Below are 17,287 nucleotides of genomic sequence, written 5' to 3'. Positions count from 1 at the left end.
TCTAGGAAAACCTAGTAGTGTATTTCAGAAACCTCCAAATTAAGGAGTCAGAAATTCCTGATCTTAATATATCTTAAAATAATAAAATAGCTTTAAATAGCTTGGTTTAGGCTTCCATTGGACAATTTTGCCATGATGCAATTGTTAAGTACTTAAAAATATTTGCTCTGTGAAAAATATTTTGTGACAGCTAATGGCTTATTTTAATAATAATTGCTCAACAACAAGGTGGTGTTTTAGTAACTACACACTACTTCAGTTTAAAGGAAGAAAGCTGTCTTGAAAGCTGTTTAGCTTAATTATGTGCATAAAGCATCACACATCAAACTAGATTGTGATTTTGACAGACAGCTGTTTAACTACCTAAAATTGTTTGTTGTTTTACACTTTGATTCTGGATTCTGACTGTGTAGTGTTTGATCACTTTGCTGAGTTCCTTTAATTAGATAACTGCTCTAAACTATTCAAATACCAACAAAATTAGTTATTCCCCACCCCCTGCCCTCACACCACCCCCCGCCAAAAAAAAAAATCTCACCCCCCGCCAAAACCAACGAGACCCAAACAAAACCAACCTCGACTCCAATTCATGCTGTATTGCTTAGAGTGAAAGATTTCAAAGGGAATGGTTACATGTTCAAAAATCTCAACCCTGTAGCAGGGGTATAGCAACTTGCCATTAATCTAGAGAAAGCTACTGGTATCAAGTCTATGAATACAACATACAAAATGTTCAATGTAATGCATGTTTGTTTTGAAGGGGAACTGAGAGCATTGTTTATAAGCTGTGCTGTTATGTCTGTGAATAAACATGAAGGATAATTAGGATTCTGCTGGTATAATTTTTTTATCTATTTTGAATCATCCCTTTCCTTCAGAAAAGGAAGAAACACAAAATAATTGAAGTAAAATAAAACTAAGAAGTTAATAGGTAAGAGAGCATGGTAAAACTTGGCTGTCAACCTGCTTGTCATGGTGTACAGACTTGAATATGTGTGTAACTCAAAGGAGCCAAATTCATAACATAACTTTGAAATGAGTTGTATGGTTGGTTTTCAGTGTGTAGGACTTCTCAGTAAGAGGTTTCACTTCATCTTCCTAACTGGTTTTTGGTACCATCAGATCTGAAAGTGTGAAAAACAAGTCTGCTACTTGTTACTAGCAGACTTCATTTTTGCCCCAGTTTTTTCTACATCTAGTCTCTCAGGTAGGTTTTTTTTGGAAATGCTGCTAAAGTCATCCTTAATTATAAAGGTTTTCAGATGGCTTCTTCCTAAATTTCCTGTGACAAACTAATTTAAATAAATCATCCTTGATGAAACTGACAAGCAGGTTTCTGGAGAATAGTCCTAGCACAGCTGCTTCCTAGCAGTCTACTTTCTCTTCTCCATTAGAAATGGAGTTAGAATGCTCCTTTAAGGTACAGAGTGTATTGAAAGTGCTAAAAAAACAGGTGATGGTATATTGTGAGGAAAAAAGATAGACTTTGCTTAGGAAAGTGGAGCACCAGGAACAGAGAAAAACTTCTATGCTTCTTTCAAAATTTCCTATGGAAAGACTTCAAGTCCACACCTGTGAGAGTTTGGTAATTCATGCTATCTTTTGTTTCATGGTACTGTGCCACTTTTGTTTTTGTGATGTTCTTTTCAGTCACTTCCATCCAATGGGGAAACAGGCATTTCCCTGAGTCTTGCTAATATCAGGCTAGTGGAAGCTCTTGTCTTCCCTGCTCTACTTAAACCTGCATTCTGCAAGTAAGAGAAACTTGTGAGTTCCAGGGCTTTGAATGAAAATGCAATTGGCTTCTGCCTTAACAAGGCTTGGTCTGTGAGCTTGGCTCTAGGGGGAAAGAAAGTCATGCTGAGCTGAGGTGTGTGACAGTCAGATGTGCAATGGCACTGGTCCTTTAAAGAAGTTCATTGGAAACCATGAGCTGGACATACGAATCTTCGTTATTTCAAGAGTTTGTACCTTCAGCAGAGACCAGTTGGAATTAGTAAAACATGCATAAATGCAGCAGGATGCTTGAAGTTTGTCGCTTGAGTGGAGGGGCTGATATATTACCCTTCCCCATTCCCTATCTTCAGAGATACTGTATGCTATTGTTATTGCTAGAAACAGTGTGATTGCGAAAGGTGCATGATGTTACTATGTGCCACTGTAAAACAAACATTTATGGGAAGAAGCTTAATGTAAAAGGAACAAAATAGGTCTGAATTTGCTGAGTCAGAATGATGATCTGTAGTCTTCATGGTTAGGTAGACTTGGCCCTGAGGCAATTAGTTTAGCTGCAGCTGAACTAATTGCATTAGGCTCCCCATTCGGAGGCCATTTTTGGAAGGAGGAGTATTAAGCTTATCGATCTAGCCGCTAGCAATTACTGCTGAGAATTCAGAGCTGCCTTAGCAGAAGACTGACACTATGTGTGCTATGTATGTTAATGGTAGTTATGCTTCAGGCGCCTGCTGGTTTCCCATGTTAGTTCTGATAGCCTTGTGCTTTGATAGTGCAGGGGAGTGAGTAGAAACAAATATCTGATCCTCAGCACTGGAGAAGTCCAGCTGGTTGGTATGAAGTTTTTCAAGGCATGGCCTTTCCCTTCCTAGGGTAGCATTGTGCCAGAGCTAAATTAGGCACCTAGTTCACCTCATAATTTTAGTGCTTGTTGATTAGACTGGAAGCAGAGCTGTCTGCAAATTGCATTAGGATCCACTGAGGCTAGTGAAGACTTAAGACCTTTGGTTTATGGGAAACTGGAGAAGGGGTTTCCTTTACTGGGTGGAATAGCAGTTTTAAATATCATGGAGCATGGTTTCATTTGAATTTTTCCCCAGTCACTTTTTTCAAATTAATCACTCATGCGGCTGATGTCTTTGTAATCTCAAAAACCTAAAGAGTTGCGCACAACATAATTCTTCACACGTGAAGACTTCAGAAATGAAGCTGCAGTTGTTAATTGCACATAACCAGTTCGTAAAGCAATTTTAAATAGCCTACCAAAACTGAGAAAGGAATTAAATTTACTAGATCTGCTTGAGCCATTATTTGACATCAAGTGAATTTGCTGTTCAGTTCAAATGATGTTTGCCCTTTACCAAAAAGTGTTGTATCATGCTACATGTTTAGTGACATGTCACTTTATGTGAAATAACAGAGTGAAGATGAACCTTTCCTTGAATGGATATTAATGTTATCTTACAGGGGCCAGCAACGCAGTTCCATGATGAAGGTGCTTCCAGCATTAGCTGAATGTCTGGCGCTTAAGTTGGCATATCCAAATTTTGTATAACTTCTACAAATAAATCAGCAATTCTGGCATCTTGTGAAAATAACTTCTTTAGACAGTAGAAATGCTGATATTTTAAGGTTTTTTTGGCTAAAGAGAGGAGATCCTTTTTGAACAACTACTTTCTGCACCAAGCTGCTATGTGTAGCCTGCTCACAGATGAGCTATGCATTTCACAGCTAGCAGAAGGGTGAGACTTGGGAACACGCATGGTACTTGTTTGCTTCTTGGATTTGGAGGGGCAGATTTCAGGGCTGAGAACAAAAATCGTTTTTAAAGATCTGGAAGTGCAGGGAGAAAACAAGAGCAGTGAAAAAAAAGTATTAGTAAAGGAAGAAGTGATAAAACTGTTTAGAGTGTCGTGTGTCCCAAGAGATGGATTTAGAGGAGGACCCAAAATGAAATGCCATCTCTCAGTGGCTTATGTGCTATAAAGAAGAGTAGAAAGGCTCACAAGAAGTTACAGTTCTGAGCTTTGGGTTGCTGTGACTGTTGTGACAACAGACTTTCTATAGTCTATTAACACAGTTGCCAATTAATGTAGGTGGCTTTTCCCAGTGCAAGAGGATAAGGATGGCAGGTGTAAGTTGTACTGTCAGATAATGAGAGCTACTTCAGGACTTCTGTGGGTGGAAGTGTTATGCCTTTAAATGTAGCATAGCCGTACCTTTGGTCACCTGAGGATGTGACAGACTTGCTGCTTGCATCGTTAGACTTACAAAGTGCTATGATGAGAATCTCAGCTTTGTGCATCCTGTCTGCTGACACTGCTTTTACATTCCCTGTCTATGTTAAAGAAACAAACTGCCCAGAGAAGTATTTATTACCTTATATTGAGTGGTGGACATATACTAATCACAGAGCATTTAATTTAACAGCTTTCTACAGGCAGATACCAGTAGCTACATTACAGTAATGGTAAAATGGCAAAAAAACAACCCTGCATAAATGAGGAAGTTTGGAGTAGCTAAAAGTGTGTGACAGTTCAGGGAGCATGGCAACTTAGTTTTTAAGTGAGTGTCAGACTTCAGAAAGATCAAAAAGTATAATCATTAGGAAGGACCAGTTTTGAAACTGGAGATGTGCCTGAAGGGAAAAGCCCTTTGTAACCTCACTAAATGGCAAAACATATCAGATAATACTACGAGGTGCAACCTATTGAAGATGCTTCTTATACTGTATGGGAGAGAAGGCTGAGTAGAACAGATTAGTGTGCTCGTGTCTCAAAATTTACCAAAAAGAGCTAAAGGGAGGACCAGTGTGATCATAATGAAAATTTTGCAAGGAATTCCACACTTGTGTTTCTGCAAAGCTATGCAGTGGTTTTCAAATTAAAACAGTGAGGTAAAAAAACCCAACCAAACAAAAACCCCACAAACAAAAAAGAACACCTGAACCCCTTGCCACCACCAGCAGGAACAGCAAACTTGTGCAGTAGTTCTGAAAGTGCTACTGAAGTGTAGAGTAGTTATGATATTTGAATCGAAATCCCTCTGGTTCCTTATGAATAGAAAATGGCAAACATAACTACTGTTTTTGAAAGGAGTTTTCTCAGAATGGTTCTTTAACCAGTTTACTTGGTGTATTTATTGTAGGCAGGGATTAATGACATGCAGGGAAAACTAGCATAGTTTTCAAAATACAGATTTTTCAAGAAGTAAGGCTTTTTAAGGGTTTGAGGATAAGTATAAATTGTGTTCTTTTATTTCTAGAAGGCTTGTGAAAAATAGGAATATAAAGGTTCTTAAACTGACTTGTTACATGCCAAGAGGGAAGTTTCTTAACCTTTGGCCACAAGAGGACAAAACAGACATCCAGCGTAGCATCACAGGATGTGCTCATTGAGATAGGTGACCAAAGCTGACTTTTTTTATTTTTTTTACATTCCAAACCATTGCTTGGTGGGGATGTTCATTTTGAGGATCATAAGGGGATCCTTTACCACACTATTTCTATGCCATCTGTTTACAGTTCAATGAGCATATAAGATATTTCGTGGTACTGTTTCTATATAGCAGTAAACTAGTGCAAAGTAGCAAGAAAAATCTTAACACTTACCTAAGTTAATTTTACTGCCCTAATAGAAAGGAATTTGTCATGTTCAGAGTGACTTTATGGAAGTAATTAGGCCTAATCTCATAAGTATAAATATTTCGTAGTAGTTAAAGACTACTTCTAAATTCAGACTACTTTTAAACTTCTCTTGAAATTTTTTCAATACAAGAATCAGATAGGGATGGACTTTTACCCTTTGCTTGAAGGCTCATAACTCTGGGGAGCTTTTGGCACCTCTTTGATATCAGGAGGAATGGTCACAGTCAAAAGCATACCGCTCTGCTTAAATGGATATTAGCATAAAAGAATATTTTCTGGAAGAAAGAGAGGGGAAGTGTTCAAATCAGGGGGAAATGGTAAATGTCTAGTTCTGGATGAAGTGCTATATGCAATTTAGCTGAAAAGGTATTGGAAGCAAGGTTAAGAAGAAGTAGCAAAAATTAGAGCCTTTGTGAAATAAGGTGAAAAGATTTCTCAAGACAAGTAAGGTTTCTCAAGTAAGAGAAAGTACGATTTCTCAAGACCTGTAGTAATAACTGATGAAGTCAGCTGCTGTTTTGCTCTGAGTCATAATTATTGTCAGAACTGACCAGCTGAATGCATTGCTTACAGGCACGTACTAAGCTTTAAATGCAACGAGCAACTGAAATCCAGGAATCCAGTTCCATCGCTGTTGGATGAAATTTGGTGCCATCTCACTTTATCTTGTAACTTAGTTGTGTATAATAATGTTGTATGCCTCGTTTAACATAACACCTGTCAGGTTGTGTGACCACAACACATCTTGCAGTTTTGGGAACGCCAGTAAACTCTGTTGTAGTCTCATGATGGATAATTTTAGTAAGTAGTTTGCTATGCTACCATCCTACCATCCTTTTTTTTTTTTTTTAAAGTTCAGCTTTTTGTCTTGTCATTTTTGCCAAAATGGTTTTGATAAATATTTAAAGTGTTGTAAGTTTTTCCTAAATTTATTAATGTGAATATTTGTCAATAAATGATTTACTGCATAGTTAAAAAAAAAAAAAAAAAAACACTTATAAGCTTATGTATTAAACAGCATAATTATTCTAAATAAGAATTTTTATCCCAAACTGCAGGATTAAGAGACTTTAAATAGTCATCTTATTTAGGGCACAGTGGATCTGACGTAACAGAAAATATCAATGGGCGTTGGGAAAACACTTTTTTTCACTTTAAACACCAGCAGATTTGCCTTCAACTGTCAGCTGCCTTAGTCTAAATTTTGGCAGGTCTACTCACCTCAAGTTAGCTGAGATAGCTGACACACCAGCATTTGCATCAGTAAATGCATTTTAGGTACTTGAACATGTTCAAAATGATGCTGGATGGGACAGGGTCCTATCTAGAGGTTTAAACTTTTTTTCCCCTGGGATTATAGCTTTAGCTTGGAATAACCTGGTATTGCAAGCAGTCCTGTCAAATTTAGCCTTAGTTTAGTTTGATGTCATCACGGAGCAAAAAGTAGATGAGCCTAGTAAAAGGAAGCTCCAGGGCTGGTGGGTGGAGAAAGGAGAAGCTGCCTGAGTGTTGATCAGAGCTGTGGACCATGGAGACCCTTCAAGACATGGCTCTGTTAATGGATGTCTGGAATAAGTAATTCCAGTTTCCAGAAAAGTGTTTCGAGTAGTTAAAAACTTAGCTCTTTTGCATGATTTTGTATCTTGAAATGTTTGGCTTCCTATGGACAACTCAGCGTTGTAATATAAAATAGGAGGCACTGAAAGCCTAGTATTTCAAAAGATGGGACACTCAGTGCTTTCTGTAATGATCATATCAGTTTTGTCCTCTTGGGTTTTCCATTATGTCTCAAAGTCTGATGTTCCTTCAAAGCGTTCATAGGTTTTTCTGAAGCCCTTCTTGTTGGATCAGTCAGTCTGTCATTGGATCAGTAATATCTATTTAGTTAACTCAGAAAGCTAATGATTAGTTTAAGCTTTTGATAAAATAGTTTTCCAACTCAGAGTATTCTGTACAGCATGTTCTGATCTTGTTTCTTAATCCAGCTGCCATTCATCTGGAGTTGTACTGTAAGTGTGGAAAGGCCATGGCTTGGACAAGGCAGGGCAGTACGGACCTGTGAAGCTAGCTGATGGCATGACACAGTGTCTGCTTGCTTGCTGGGCTCCTTGCAGAGGCTGTGGAGTAAGCTGCTTCATAAGAGGAGATCATTTTCTTCATACCATAATAACTCACTTTCAATACTTAAATGATTTTTTTTTCTTGCTAGTACCAAAATAGGAGGGAAATTATGCAGAAAACTGTGGGGAAACACTACTAATTTACACTACTACCAACTGACTTCAGGCTACTGAAGACCTAATTTGTTAGCCATCATTTCAATAAGAAATAAATTTGGGGTCTTAAAGCCAGGAAACCGCCACTGGATGAAACTGCTACTACAAGTCTCAATCACAGTAGGCAGCAGCAATCCGTAAGTGCCATAAATCACAGAGTATTTTAGGTTGCAGGGGACCTTTAAAGGTCACGTGGTCCAACCTCCCTGCAGGAACAATACCAGTGTTTACATCCATCCACTGGAGAATCTAGGCCAGATTTTATTTCAGATAGGTAAGTACATTTGCTTCCCAAGAGATTAAGCTTCAGAATGAAATCACATTTCTCTTTGAAAACTAAGCAAAAGTCATGACCTTTGATAAATTTACCGTTTATAACACATACGCTGTAATAAGGGAAACTTGTCATTACAACACATTGGGCACATTTAAGACTGAAGATATGTTAAACGTTCTGTTTGTGCCCTCTCCCTCTTAGCATTTCGATCTACTTTTACCCGTCTCTTCATAAGCCAGGCTGTCTGAGATGCTTGCACTAAAACAACAGCATGCCACTGAAATGATTTAACTCCTAGTTATTTGGTCAGGCACATTTTAACTTACAGGATAGTGACCTATAAATGCATACTGTTCTGTATTAGTGTTTTGTTTCATTAGCATTCATTTATATTTCTTGTGAAACAGACATGAAACAGTTTCTGCAGCCTGTCAAGTATGAGGGTGTGTCACTTACATTAAGACCCTCTAGAGCAGAAGACATCAGTCATTTTCAGTTGGATTCCCAGGTTACTTTCACAGTTACAATTACTTTCCATTAATAATAATAATGTTCCAGACAACTTCTTCACCTTCCCTTTCTTCCCTCACCCATACTGTTACGTGGAGCATACCCACACTCAAGTATGCAATGGCATATTATATACTTTTGGTATCTTAAAAGCTGCATTTTGAAACAGGTTAAAAGGCATGACAACTGAAACATATGGGACAGTTTTTATCACAGCAGCCTTTTGGTATGCAGATCTGTCTGGTACTCATTGAACTAATTAGATTAAACAAAGGCTTTCCTGAGATAATCACTTTGCAAGCCCTTTCCTATATTACAGTGCCCAGCTTTTTTTAATGTGTTGTTGAGGGTCAAATGCTAGTACCAGCTAATGCTTAATATCTGAATGCATGGTGTTCAAGCAGGTGTATAAATTAAATTAAATTACACAAGATCTATATTGCCTAAGCTTTGACTCTTGAGGTATGAGTTTGCTTTGTTTTAATATTGATTAAGAAAATTGCATTTGCTGTAGTTTGAAGTATTACATGTAAATTTATAGGAAAGGCTTGGATAGGGGTCTAAGGTATGCTAGGTCCTGTGCATCTGGGCAATAGTAATTGTACCACTCTTAAACTCTACTGTTTACACTTGTGAGTGGATGGCTGCTGCAAACTATCTCTTCAAGGCAGCCTTGATTTTAATGACTGAAAAACACATATCTTTCTTTCAAATACAGGGAACTACTAAATACTAAATCACTAATTACTAAATACTTTCATCTGTGTAGGACTCATCTTTGAAGCCTAATTAATGTTCAAGACTGTCTTGATGGTAGCTGCTTTTTGGGGCAGTGTTAGTGTGAGTCTATGGATAAAGTGTCATTACAGGAACACTTTGGGAAACATGTTGCAGCTTCTAGCTTGATCAACACAGTGGAACTAAACAGAATTGTAATCGATAGTTTCTTCATGCTTTGGTAAGCGTCTCTACACATAGACTTCTGTTTAGAGCTTGTCCTTTCTCCAGTCCAACTACAGAGGCTTACAAGGTTGTCAAACTTCTAAACCTGACAAAATTATCTAACCGTTGTTTCATGGGTTATGGTTTTGAATTATCTTTGTCTGGTAACAAAGCACACTCCGCAATAAATATTAATTTGATTTGGGTAAGAAGGTTAAGCTGCAGTATTCCTCATAAGCAACTGCAGTGACATATGTCATGAAGTTGTTACAGCCTTAGAGCAGCAGGGTCTTTTCTGAGAGGCTTGCATAAGTATCCGAATCCTGCCTATGAGAGTAGGTGCTCCTACTCAAAGGTGCCTCTACAGCTCGTTTTTTAGTCACTTGAGTGTGACAGACAATAGCTTTAAAGTTGTTCCTTGTCTCAGTGATATAATGGCCAGTCTCTTCGCGAACGAAGAACCGGGGAAGGTCTTTACACCTTCCAGCCCGCGCATTGGATTTTTTTGGTGAGACACAGTGTGTGTGGAACTGAGCCCACCCTTTAATCCTGAGGTTCATCTGCCGGGGCCAAGCACGCTTGGACGGTGGCAGCGAGGTCCTCAGGACGTAGATGGATTGCCTTACAGGGCTAACGAGCTCCATCTGCCCGAGGAGTGTCCTAACCGGGAATCGAACCCGGATCTCAGCATTGACAGCGCTGCGGTTTAGCCACTGCACCACCAGGGGCATATAGACAAAGGATTATCCAAAAGTTGATGTGTCTAATGAAAGACTCCTCTAAATCATCCTGTGTGCAGCTTGTTAAAGCTGGACACTAACACATAATTTCAACTGAATTAAACTTTAATTAGGCTGGAACTTCAGCTAAATGACTTTTAACTTGATAATTGTTCTTTGAATTTAAAATTTGAGATATTAGCAAATTGGAATTTAAGAGGTGAATTGCTTTAAACTATAGTGCTCCAGAGCTCATGCTACTCAAATAATGTATTTCAAATAGTTGATGCAAGAATTGAGAACTGGAACAGTAATCAAAACAAATAAAGTATTTCATTAGTTGATAAGGTAAATGCTATTAGATGATCTATGTAGCTTAAAAAAAATGCTCTCTTTTATGATACTTGAATTTCACTGTAATAATTTCATTATGTATCACCACTAATGTTACAAAAGTGTACTGTTAAAAGCTGCTTCACAGGAAGTGATTGGATGTTGCAAGGTTTTAAATCGAACTGCATTAAGAATATTTTTAGAATAAAGTTTCTTTGCTCTTTCCTACAGAAAAAATGCATGTTAAACTAAGTACCTGTGTGACGAGAAGCTATTGTGCTGTCTGTTGAAAGGCTTGGCAAAAGTGGGCTACTGAAGCAGATTTCTTCTGGAATTATTTCATGTAACATCTGATAATGTTTAAACAACTTTTATGATTTGGAGCAAAACTGCTCTTGCTCAGTATTCAGAATTTGAAGAGTCTTCATGCTGTTCTTCTCAATTTTCCACAATTCTTTCCTAACATGGATGTGCCAAATAATCCGTAACAGTGCTAGTGCTGACCTGCGGAACTGCGCTGTTTTTGGGGGTGTTGATGTAAGCTTGCTGAATTTGTGAACCTTAAGGGTCCATCGGTATGTTAGGATGCTACTGAGGTGCTTTGAAACACATGAGAACCCCTTTAAGTATAAACTTAGTAATAGCTAATCGCTGTACTATTATTAATGAAAATGGATTTAGATGCATAGAGAGGCTAGAAACTGGAGTGCAAAGCATTCTGAGTTATGATTAGGCAGTGTTATTGCTCTTAAGTTTACTTGCATATGAAAGCAAGTCTTGCCCACTCAATATACATACAGAGAAGAGAGTGAGGGAATAAATCTCAGAACTTTTTGATGACAAGTGAGCAGTGACTAGAACTGTATCTTTTCCTATCCTCATCTCTTGGATTTGGGTGTATTTGGGCATCTAGTGCAGGGCTCCTGCTAGAGGCTTGAACAGAGCTTTTCTTAATTAAAGTTGAATCAAATTTGATGTAATTGGTTGTGGGGCATTCTGCTTGGTCTATTTATGCCTTATTAGCATCTGCAGCATCTTCTCCATAGCTATACAGACTCATTTGCCTGATCTGCTTCTTGTTATACTGTCATAGCTTATGATCAGATGCCAGCTGATAAATCCTCCTAGGCTACCAGCTGACCAACAGCATCCAACTTTTGGGCAGTAGATAACAATGTGGTGCATCTTTTAAAGAAAAATCTTTCATACATGATTTGCGTAAATTTCTTCACTTGCAGGATGCTCTTAACAGGACATATTAGAGTCAGCTATGTATTAATCAAAACTATATCCTAGCGTGCAGGTTAACATCATCATCATGGAGTCTTCAACTGTTGTAATATTTTTTTTGCAATTAACAGAGAAAACAATTAAGATTTAAAATTAATTTTTAAATTAAATACTTTATGTTATGGGATGTTGAAGTTTTTTGCATATTAAGAGGGGTTGCTTTTATCCTTTTTGTCACTCTCCAGAAAACAACCATAGACAATGTTTTTCTCAGAATCTCCTGTGATAGGAAGAGTAGAGCAGTTGTAGTGCTGCTGGAGATGAGACTGTCACTTGTGGTCGGAGGACGGCAGTTCAGGGTCTTTCAGCATCACTGGTTGTCCTCAGCGCAAATGAAGTACTGTGGCATGGTACTTTATAAGGTAGATTTACTATAGCTGAAACTGGTTGTTTCCAGAGCAGAGATCTGAGTCTTTCCTGGAACCAAGGCCTTAAATTTCAGGTAATTAGGTGCTTATACCTGGATTTAACATAGACACAGTGGTTCAGCTGAACAGTTCCTTTATCTGGCAGGGCAATAGCTAGGAATTTTTTGTTCGACTCTTTGCCTTTGTAAAGTGATGCAGTCCGTGGTAACTATTTCCCTTGCTCGGCATATGACACCTGAGGGTCTTGATGACCTGGAAGTGTCTGAGTTATTGTTCGTCTGAGCCTGGCACTCATAATGTTTTGCAGGGGAACATATTGTTACATGTGCTCCATTATGTCGATAAAACTGACTTACACAATCAGACGTCTGTCTTTGGCACACAGCAGATCTTTATGTAGGCATGAAGAGTTTGTGTTTGCACTGTACCACTGTACTGTTGTGTAGATACACGTGAACATGCAAGATGTGTCAGCTGAGCGGGAATTATATATAGAATGCTTGTGCAAATTTAACATCTACTCTAATTTCTCAGCTACAGTGTATTGATAATCAGACAGAAGAGCTGCTCTCAGTCTCCTTATCCCTTCTGTAGGAAGGTGATAGGTATTGTGCAGTTTTCTCCTCTGTTCAAAGAATTAAATGCAGATACTGTGGGAGGCTTGAGTTGGGATGAAATGGGCTGGAGCAAGGCTAAAACTGTCCGGACGTGAAAATGTGTTAAGACCTTGGTCTGCCTGAAGATTTAATCCTACTTATAATACAAGAGTACTGTGTGGGCTAGCTTAGTGTTGAAATTGTTCTTCTTGAGGTTTGCACAAATGAATTAATGGAAACACAAAAAAGCTTGTTCTTCACAAACTGTGAGGTGAAAGTCTCATTGAAAACTGGGGATTTTTAATTTGAGTATATTCTTACCCTATGTGACATCAGTTGTGGATGCTGCAAATTCTATTTCCTTGGAAACAGGTTTAATTTTAGGTGTTTTTAAAGGTTTCCTCTTGATGATGGACCATATGGACATACCAAGGAAAATGCAAGTCCTAAAGAAAACAGTTGTTCTAAGAAGTTAATGGTTTAAGGAAATAAAATAGTGCAAGGTTGTTTTGGGATGAGAAACGTCCATTTTATACTTTGTCACTCTTATCAGCTGAATGAAAACTATAACTATTATAGGAAATAAAGAAATTTGTTCTGTAACCTCAATACAAAGAGTAGGGTTGCCTTGCGTATTTCAGTATAGCTGTTATATAACTGAATGTGTATTTATTCTTTCCCTAGATTGTACCTGCCTTTTGGTTTTGGGGAACAGAACGCGCCATGGGACAACCTCAAAGATCTCTCCTGACGGGGTCTCTTGCTTGGGTGATGTGTCTGCTCTCCTGACTGTCTTAATACCCAAAGGATATATTTTCCTTTTGGAAATATTTTAAGTTGAAATCTTGTTCCTCGCTGGAAACCGTCTGCACTAAAGACTGCATGCATCATGGGTGACATGGCAAACAACTCGGTTGCATATAGTGGCGTAAAAAATTCTGTAAAAGAAGCTAATCATGGAGATTTTGGAGTTACTCTTGCAGAGCTCCGTTCTCTTATGGAACTTCGAGCTGCAGATGCACTGCATAAAATACAGGAATGCTATGGAGATGTACATGGCATCTGCACAAAGTTGAAAACTTCACCAAATGAAGGTAGGCCAATTTTAACACTGTTATTGAGGAAGCTCTATTTAGGAAAAACCTTAGTCGGCAAACTACTTTTTTTAATAGAACCAAGTTTATAAAAGTATTTTAGTTACCATAAGAAAATATTGCTTCTTATTCCTCTAAGGCAGAGATATTCCTCAGTAATAAGTAAGTTTTTTGGTTGGTCTAAATGCGTGTGAGATGCTGTATTAGTCGTGAAGTTGCACTTTGCAACAAAGTTCATTGGTGTAGGCATCCACATACGAAATAGCAATGCAATATAGCAATATTCAACTTACTGTGAAAGCATAAATTTTGTGAATAGTCCATATGACCTATAATTCACAATTCAGATCATGCTGTTGTAGAGGCCAGGGTTTTAATAGTCTAATGCAGGGCTTATTAATGCTTCTGTGTTGCTACCTAGTTCTTGCATTCCCTATTGCAACAGCTTTTAAAACTGGTGGCATCTGTTTTCTATTTGTGCTACACTGAGTTCTTAATAGCAGGATCTAATTTTTAATCTGCTATATTTCTGTAAATTTTATTCGAGCCATCCAGAATAACTATCAATACAGCTTTAAGCTTTTAACATGTACTGTCACTCTTAGTCGAAGGTTTACAAAGTGATTACACAATCTTATTCTCTAGGAATAAGCATCTTTAAAGTCTTTGCCATGTTTGACTGAAGTGACACTCTGTTGTGTGGCTACCTGATGCTTTTGCTCTCTAGAGTTACTACTCCAAGACAGACTGTACAAATGTGAATAAATAAATAAATTTATCGAGTCTCCTTCCTGAGAACCTTCCAGAAGTTTTCCTTAAGGACCTGACCATCTCTTACTACTTTCATCCAATGTAAATGAAAGCTCCAAGTGTCAGCTTGTGGAAGATGCAAGTCACGCTTCATAAAATATTTAAACTATAGTACTTACACTAAACTGTAGTACCTATAGTAAACTGTACATAGAGAAAAGTACTTAAAAGTAACTGAAACTTATTGTGAAGTCCTGCTGTTGGGAGTGATTGAGAATTACCAAAATCAAGATGTCGGCAGATTGTACTGTCTCTGCATTTAAGCACTCACACAGCTTTTAACCAATATGTTGTCATGTTGGTGGCAGTAAAATACCTGCTGTCTTAATCCTGGAGAGCCGTTGCTTTCTGTTCTTCAGAAATGCTATGGAAAGATTTGTCTCCTTGGACCAAGAACAGCCTACTAATGCCGTAAGGTACCTCTGGGTACATTTGCATTTAGCATGTTTTGTCTTGATCTGCTTCTAAACTCAGATTTCCAGACTCCTGAAACTCTATCAGTACATGAACTGGGTTTTTCTTACCAAACTGAAAGTAGCCAGCTGACATGGCTGACCTACTAGTGAATGGGAGTAGACCAGTTTCAGGATGAGGAAGTTTGTAAAAAGTAAGGAGTGCAAAATTCTGTTCCTTGGCATCAATGGAGTTGTAGAGTAGTAGCGCATGTGTGTGATGCACTGCAGTGTACAAGCAGTGTAGCACGTTAGATAGGACGAGTAGTGTCCTGTTACCCTGTTGACCTGCTGCATAGTATTGAAAGGCAGTTCCCTTTCTCAGTGGAAGAGGATATAGTTTTCTACAATCAGGAGTTTAACTGAGAGTTGAATCCTGTTTTACAGTGATGTGGAAGGTTTAAGGCCCATTATTACTAGGGGGGCATACAATTTTAGATAGTCATGATGCACTAAGCACCAAATACCTCGAAAACTGCAGGTTTCGCGTTGTCTCTTAATGTAACAAACAAGTTAACACATGGGAATGATGAGTGTCAGCATACTAAAACTAGAAAGGGTTAGATACCCTTTCCTGCAGATTGATTGTGCGGTATCGAGGACTGTGTGATCAAGGCCTTTCCCTTTCAAAAGGATTTGACATTTAGATGTATGCTACAATCAGTTAAATACAACTGACTTAAAAGGGCACCATCTTTTAAGTGTGCAAGAAGCTCATAAACACACCGAGGCCTCAACAGTTGAACATGTTAATTAGCTCAGAAAAGGTTAACTAAGATGAGTTAGAGCAGTGTCCTCTACAGAGGTGTCATTTTGACTCTGAATCACTGCATGAATCTTTAGAGAACCAGCCTCTCTGTCAAGGTAAACTGCTATAAATTTCTCAGGAAGAGTACTGGAGAGGTCTTGTAAAGGTAGAACTAGGTCTCCGCTTTGTCAAATTCAAGTTGTAAGTATAGAAAGGGAGACATTTCTAATGGAAAAAAATCTAGGCAAGATCTGTGTGGAAAACTGCTACGTATTACAATAGTGTTACACATAGTTGTAACTAATATTCTAACTCTCTGTAATCTCATGTCTACACCTGCAAGGCCCTATGACGCTTCTTCCTAATCATGTGCTTTCTTTATGATATGAAACATTGACCACTACACAATTACTAGTGGCTTCACAGGAAAAATACAGGTAGTTCTGATGTGCTACATAGTGGTTGAGTTCATCTTGTTTTATTTCTTGCTGTGCCGTTGTTGACAATGTAAGGCAATATCTGTTTTCAGACAAAATTTGGATCAGACCGATATGATTTGAAATGAGAAATGGGAGCAATCCTTTACCAGTATTACCTAAAAAAAAAGACACTGAGCAGAATTTAATGCTTACATGTATACTAATGTGCAAAATGAATGTTTGACATGTCTTTAATGGCAAAAGTCCATCTTATATTCTGGACAGATAAACCATCATCAGTATTTCCACAGGTCTACATAGCTTTGATTGTCTAATAACTTCTAGATTTCTAATAAAAACTGTATATGAATATTGTGTATTAACTAGTCCCTTTCCTAGTATTTTTTACATTGACGTCAAATAGCATACATTACCGTAGTTAAGACAGATAATGAACAATATAATGGCAGTAATTTTGAACTCAGGACTGTAGAGTGTTAATTTTGAAATTACCAGCTGTGTGTTTCATTAATGATGCATGGTGTATTATGGTGTATACTAAAATTACAAATGGTTTTTGTCTTTGCCAGACTTATTTACTAATATTCCCGAAGTGGTTCTGATCGTAGCTAGACATTATATGGCCTTGTTGAGATGTACTTTTCATTCTTCATAGACCAATGCTGTATTTCTGATGTTGTACACTGTGGTACCCTGCAAAGGGAGGAGGAAAGTGATGCTGCTGACACTATGTAAATAATATTCTGTGTTGAAAGGAATAGAGAAGTGATATCTATTGCAAAATCACAATATGGCCCAGCCTTTTGGAATGGCCAGGCTGTCCTGAGTTTCTGTAGATCTTGTAATGTATAGCTTGATTTTCAAAATAGCCTTGTGCTGCTCTTTTAGCTGAGAGTGAAAGTAAGCACCTTAAACCTTGAACTGCAAGAGGTGTAGTGCTGAGTGGCTGATGAGTACAATTGCTCCTTTCTATTAAACCTTCAAAGGCATGAATGCAAGGTGAACCTAAGAGTGTTAAAATAAATCTAATATGTATTATACATGCAAAGAGT

General features: G+C 38.1%; 1 protein-coding gene across 7 annotated transcripts in view; it reads left to right on the top strand.

Moving 5' to 3' along the window:
- Positions 1–17,287, top strand: part of ATP2B1 (ATPase plasma membrane Ca2+ transporting 1) — a 62,479-nt gene that overhangs the window by 13,165 nt on the left and 32,027 nt on the right. For all 7 annotated transcript variants that reach the window (XM_027895359.1, XM_027895362.1, XM_027895363.1 and 4 more), the window contains exon 2: positions 13,376–13,785. In XM_027895359.1, coding sequence (XP_027751160.1) covers positions 13,581–13,785 — 205 coding nt within the window. In that variant the 5' untranslated portion in view covers positions 13,376–13,580. The remainder of the gene's footprint in view (positions 1–13,375; positions 13,786–17,287) is intronic.

This window comes from Empidonax traillii, unplaced genomic scaffold (genome assembly GCF_003031625.1).
Source record: "Empidonax traillii isolate 1590-97213 ecotype Southwest subspecies unplaced genomic scaffold, ASM303162v1 scaffold458:size851334, whole genome shotgun sequence".
Taxonomy (NCBI): domain Eukaryota; kingdom Metazoa; phylum Chordata; class Aves; order Passeriformes; family Tyrannidae; genus Empidonax; species Empidonax traillii.
This window is presented reverse-complemented; position numbering and strand designations above follow the sequence as displayed.